General features: G+C 32.6%; 2 protein-coding genes across 2 annotated transcripts; both read left to right on the top strand.

Annotated features, from left to right (window-relative positions):
- The first annotated feature begins 1,204 nt into the window (after positions 1-1,204).
- On the top strand, positions 1,205-2,028 carry LOC120151056. The gene is made up of 2 exons (XM_039163605.1): positions 1,205-1,459; positions 1,588-2,028. Exons 1-2 carry the CDS (start codon positions 1,238-1,240, stop codon positions 1,786-1,788), a joined length of 423 nt encoding a protein of 140 aa, XP_039019536.1. The 5' UTR covers positions 1,205-1,237; the 3' UTR covers positions 1,789-2,028.
- Positions 2,029-4,124: 2,096 nt separating this feature from the next.
- On the top strand, positions 4,125-4,895 carry LOC120151055. The gene is made up of 2 exons (XM_039163604.1): positions 4,125-4,376; positions 4,495-4,895. The coding sequence occupies exons 1-2, from the start codon at positions 4,158-4,160 to the stop codon at positions 4,684-4,686; spliced, it is 411 nt and encodes a 136-aa protein (XP_039019535.1). The 5' UTR covers positions 4,125-4,157; the 3' UTR covers positions 4,687-4,895.
- The last annotated feature ends 778 nt before the right edge of the window (positions 4,896-5,673 follow it).

The following is a 5,673-nucleotide window of genomic DNA, read 5'->3' as shown; positions in this document are numbered from 1 at the left end:
TTAATTGGTATCGTTTAGATGATATAGGTGTGTTCCTCGATTGATACCATAAGAAACTATCTTATTATATTGATTGTATGTGTGAAACAAAAAAAAAGTCATGAGTTTGAATGGATTAACGATCCAACAATAACATTCTATAGATAGAAGATTACATGAAATATATAAAGAAATAAAAAAAGAGCATTATGATTAACTTTAAATATATGATTTTATTACAATTCTTAAATACTATAAATTCAAATTAAATTATCCGAACAAAATTGGATATTATATAAGTAAAGCAAAAAAAAATCAATGTTAGAAAAACCAAATTCCAACAACATGATCTTCTTTAATACTTCAATTTGAATCTGGTGAAAGTAATTTTCTCTAAAAGAATTCAGGTCCTTAGCTACGTGAAGACTTTGAAGCTAATGCAATAATCTTGAAAAGGAAAGAAAACGTTTGATAGATAGAGGGTTAATAACGCCATTTTCCTTTATTAGAGCTCTAGAGTTTTATGTTTTATTTAATGTTTGTTATAAACTTGACGTTATTTATTAAATAAAAAAGAGTTGTGAGTTTTAGTGGATAGAAGATCCACCCTATGAGTATATCATTTTGATGCAATAATCTTGAAAAAGGACAAAAGTTTGATAGATAAAAGGTTATTAATGTCATTTTATCCTTATCTAGAGGTACTAGAGGGAAAAAAGACAACTTTTGATAGATAGAGAGTTAAAAATGTCATTCATTTACTTGAGCACTAGAGTTTTATGTTCTATTTAATGTTTGCTATAATATTGACGTTATTTATTTTAAAAACAGAGTTGTGAGTTTTAGTTGATAGAAGATCCACCCTATGAGTATATCATTTTGATGCAATATCCTTGGAAAAAGACAAAAGTTTGATAGATAAAAGGATATTAATGTCATTTTACCCTTTACTAGAGGTATTAGAGTTTTAAATGTTTTATTTGATGTTAGTATGAATTCATCATGCTTTAAATAAAAGGAATGGACAGACGATAAAAATTTTATAGTATTTTTATATTTATTTAATGGCCATGTGATTCATAATATGTTTTATTTGTTTTTCCCCCAAAGAATAACGCTGTATGACATTATTATTATTACATGTATATTTATATTATCTTATTAGGCTGCAAAGTTGTATATAAATATGTGTATGCAAGCAGCCATGTAGCACAAGAGAAGCAAATCAAAAACGTAAGTTTAGTTGAGCTAACAACAAATGGCTGCTCCTACTACACCCACAAACGTCGTCCTTGATAATCAGAGTGGCGACACTTTAATTTTGGTTTCGTCTACCTATGAAGGCGTTCCTAACGTGATTAAAAGCGGTGCATCGCCCTCTGAATTCCCGCAGGATACAGAGCTCAGTGTTATCGCATCTGTTGTGTATGCTGTCGGGAATATAGCCACGTGGGTCGTTGTTTGGACCGCTAATAACGAAGTAAATATTATTATCTCACTTCTTAATTATATTATTGATTTCTGTAATAATTGATTATGTGTTCAGTTGGTAATTATATTTTTTTATTTTGTAGCATATATAATAATTAGCTCATTTATCAATGACAGGTCGCTACCTCGGTCCTTCCTCCTGGTACTCCTCTTATTTGGAAAGATATCTGGAACAAACTTCAACGCGACGGCGCCATTGATTCGTACCGCACCAGCTACGGTTGGGAATACAATTCAACGGTAGAAATCAAATCAGATGGTGATGCTCAAACCTTAAGTGTCATAATCTCTTCTGATCCCATTTCCAAATTAAACTAGCTTTGTTGTGCTTAATTACTCTTCTAGGCAATCTGTGGTGCGATGGTGAGGCTGTCAAAACTAAATAAAATACAACTTGTTTACACCATGCACTACTACTATTTGAATAAATTTGACATCCAATAATAAAGGATTGCCACAGGCTCTAGCGGTTCAATTATGTGTGTTTAGTCTGTCTCTTGTAATAATTTCAAATATCAGCATGTATCTCTTTACTTTAATAACATCTAGTTCTCAGTTATAAAATAGTATTTTATTATAGTAAGCACTTTTAGCCGAAATTTAATCATCCTAAAGCAAGGTCCTGAGAAGGACACAAAAGAAACACCGCAAGCGGCACTTACAGTAATATTAATCTCCACCACCAAACTCTAAATATTTTTTTTTCTTTATACAATCTTTCGCCAAAAAAATCAGTCATACCATTAAAGTTCTTAGAAAAAAAAACATAACTAATACTTTAAATCTATATGGTAAGCCTATTGAAGTTACTGACTAAGTTTCGAAACATCCATGGTCTCAATGTCAGCTCAGTAACCCATGATACTACCACTTGCGAATCCGATTCCACAATTAGTTCATGTCAGACTCCTTTCCCGGATTCAATGACAATTCAAAGATTATTTTCATAGCAATCAACTCCACATGGTCTGAACAAACATTGAATTTTAAGCAACCTAGTTTTGGTGGCATCCACTCCACGCAGGGAAACAAGCCAGGTTGAGGCGATAAAAGACAACTTTGCGGATTCCGCCGCCAAACGTTCCCCCAGTCCTCCATATCTCCAAACACTTTATCTTCACTCAGTAGAAAATTTCCTCCATGGTCAACACTTTACCTTAAAAAACTCGTTCATTCATTGTTAACCATATCGTCCATAGGGTGGCTCATACCCGGAATCTTGCTCAAAGGAACTGAAAAATATTGTTCAAAGGAATCTTGCTCTAAAATTGCGACCCGGAGTGAAGTTGGTGGATCAGAGAGAGTTTTTGCACACACGGAGGCCCGTGATGAAACCAATGCTAGAGTAGTAACTTTCAAGTTATGAACCTTATCTAATTAACCAAGAAACTTAAGGTTAAATTATTAACTACTCTCAAATTAAGGGCCTAATTAGTTCTCGCTAATACTTAAGACCAACTTTAACCAATTACTCCAAACGAAGATCTAATTGAAATTTAACTAAGAAGTTAGAGATTTATTAATCAATTTAAAAGTAGGGATTTTACCTAATAAATTGAATAAAAAGCTCAATTTATTAACCAAGTTCTAATTGAAGATCAAATTGAAGGAATTCTAAAACAAGAAACTCGATTATTAATAAATTAAATATCAAAAGTCCTAATGAAATATTCTAAACCTTGAGGCCAAATTTCATCAACTAACCTATTTTTAAGGACCTAATTGAACCAAATCTCAAACTAAATATGGAATTACTAATTAGCTATGAGCCTAAGACCTAACGGAAAAAAAAAAGACAATAAACAAATAAATAATGTGATTTGGACTAAATCGAATGCACATTAAAAATTGGAAAGGTCAAAAATAGAATTTACCCATTTACTTAAAAACACGAAGATCCTAACAAGCTTTGGGATAGGTAACGGCTCGTCTACTAAAATGACGTCGTTTTGGGGTCTATACAATCATCCCGAAACAATGTTATTTTAGGTGTCTTTAAATTCTTCTTTTTCATGACGGGAAGAACACCCTCAAACTAGTTTTTATTAATATTTTTTTTTGTTGCCCTTCCGGATCCCTATGAGTTTTGTCCTAATTAATTCGGACCGACCAGAGTCACATACCTGGCTTTGAGGGGTGATTATCCCAATGCGGATTTTTCTGCCTACATAAGAACTCGAAATGAAGACTTGTTTAAGTAATATCAAACTATTTATCACTTGAATAACCTTGTTGATTATTATTATTATTATTTTGAAACTTGTTAATCTTATCTTATCGTAAACAAATAAAATTAATATTATCTTATTATATTGATTATATCTATATACATAATTTGAGAAATGAGGATAGCCGTGAGTTTTAATGGAATGGATTGGAGATCCAACACACGAGTAGATCATTTTGATGCAATAATATTGAAGAAAAGACAAAAGTTTGATGGATAAAAGGCTATTAACGTCATTTTACCCTCTACTAGGAGTTTTATATGTTTTATTTAATGGCCATGCGATTCATAATATGTTTTATTGTGTTTTCCTATAGAATAAAGCTGATTGACATTATTAAATGTATATTTATATTATCTTATTAGGCTGCAAAGCTGTATATAAATATGTGTATGCAAGTAGCTATGTAGAACAAGACTAAGCAAATCAAATACATAAGTTTAGTTGAGTTAACAACAAATGGCAGCTCCTACTACACCCACAACCGTCCAGCTTGTAAATGATTCCGGCGACACTTTAACGTTGGTTTCGTCGACCTATGGAGGTGTTTCTAACGTGATTAAGAGCGGCGAATCGGTTGTATTCGAGCAGAATACATCGCTCAATACTTTCGGATCTGCTGTATATACGATCGGAAAAATAGCCATATGGATCGTTGTTTGGACCGCTAATAACCAAGTAAATATTATTACTTCTTACATATATTATTAATTGATTTCGTGTTCAGTTGGTAATTACCTTGTTTTATTTTTCATTTTGTAGCATATATAATAATTAGTTCATTTATCAACAACAGGTAGCTACCTCGATCCTACCTGCTGGTACCCCTGCTATTTGGGAAGATATCTGGAACAAAATTCAACCCGACCGTGCGGATTATTCATACCTCTCCAGTTATGGTTGGTTATACAGGTCACAAGTAGATATTAAATCAGATGGTGATGCTCAAACCTTAAGCGCCCTACTAATGTCCTCTGATCCAAATTAAGCTGAGCTTTGCTTTGCTTAATTACTCTTTGCAGCAATCCATGGTGTGATGGTGAAGCTGTCAAAACTAAATAAAATACTTGTTTATTCCATGCACTACTATTTAAATAAATTTGACAGCTATCAACAAAGGATTGCCACTGTCTCTAGCTTTTCAATTATGTGTGTTTAGTTTCTCTCTTATACTTGTAATAATTTCAAAAAATAGTAATTTTAAAATATAACATGTATCTCTTTACTTAAAACTGTCCTAGAATAATCTAAAATTGTAATAAAGTACGGATATATTGAATTCAAGATTTTAAGACAACGTTCCTTGTAATATGTAACTAAATCATAAATTCAAAGGTCACGATTCTATATCTGAATTTTTATTAAATTCCCCTAAAATATTATGTTTATTGTTAAAATAGTAATTATGATCGATTCAAATCTAAATTAGAATATTCTGAACTCGATCTAGCTTCAACAAGTCAATTTTTTTTGTTTTTGTAAAAAAGATATTTTTTATGTATTCAAAAAGAACAAAATATACAAAACGAGACGAATAAAATGGATTTCATTAAAAACCTTCCTAAACCTACCGGGAGAAAAAATAATGCACTCAATCGTTGTCGACATAGATGAGGATAACCTCGATATGCAAACTTAATAATGCTAATCAACACAACTGCTGGAAATAGGAAATTAGGAATAAAAGGGAACAGTTTGCCTCCAAACTTCACTACCAACAGACCATAAGCAAGCAACATATTCGCTCCCAACAGTGACATTAGCAGGAACTGCAACCTGGAGCTCGATTAGTAGAACCAACAAGAGGGCCCGCATCAACTGTCCAATATACACTTAAAAACCAGGCAGAAAAGACAATAGATTACTAACACCGACATGAGGAACGCACACAGGAAGCAACCAAACAGATATCTCATCACAAACAACAAAATCAGCAGGCCAGTGACACTCCCCACATACAGACATTTCTCGCAAA

The sequence above is a fragment of the Hibiscus syriacus genome, unplaced genomic scaffold, assembly GCF_006381635.1.
Source record: "Hibiscus syriacus cultivar Baekdansim isolate YM2019G1 unplaced genomic scaffold, ASM638163v2 tig00111027_pilon, whole genome shotgun sequence".
In the NCBI taxonomy this organism is placed as follows: Eukaryota; Viridiplantae; Streptophyta; class Magnoliopsida; order Malvales; family Malvaceae; genus Hibiscus; species Hibiscus syriacus.
The sequence above is the reverse complement of the archived record's forward strand: the minus strand, read 5'-3'. Positions and strand labels throughout refer to the sequence as shown.

Excerpts from the sequence above, each read along its gene's own strand:
- LOC120151056 (XM_039163605.1), top strand. The coding sequence starts at position 1,238 with ATGGCTGCTCCTACTACACCCACAAACGTCGTCCTTGATAATCAGAGT. Across the intron at positions 1,460-1,587 it reads TTTGGACCGCTAATAACGAA|GTCGCTACCTCGGTCCTTCC; the intron begins GTAAATATTATT and ends TATCAATGACAG.
- LOC120151055 (XM_039163604.1), top strand. The coding sequence starts at position 4,158 with ATGGCAGCTCCTACTACACCCACAACCGTCCAGCTTGTAAATGATTCC. Across the intron at positions 4,377-4,494 it reads TTTGGACCGCTAATAACCAA|GTAGCTACCTCGATCCTACC; the intron begins GTAAATATTATT and ends TATCAACAACAG.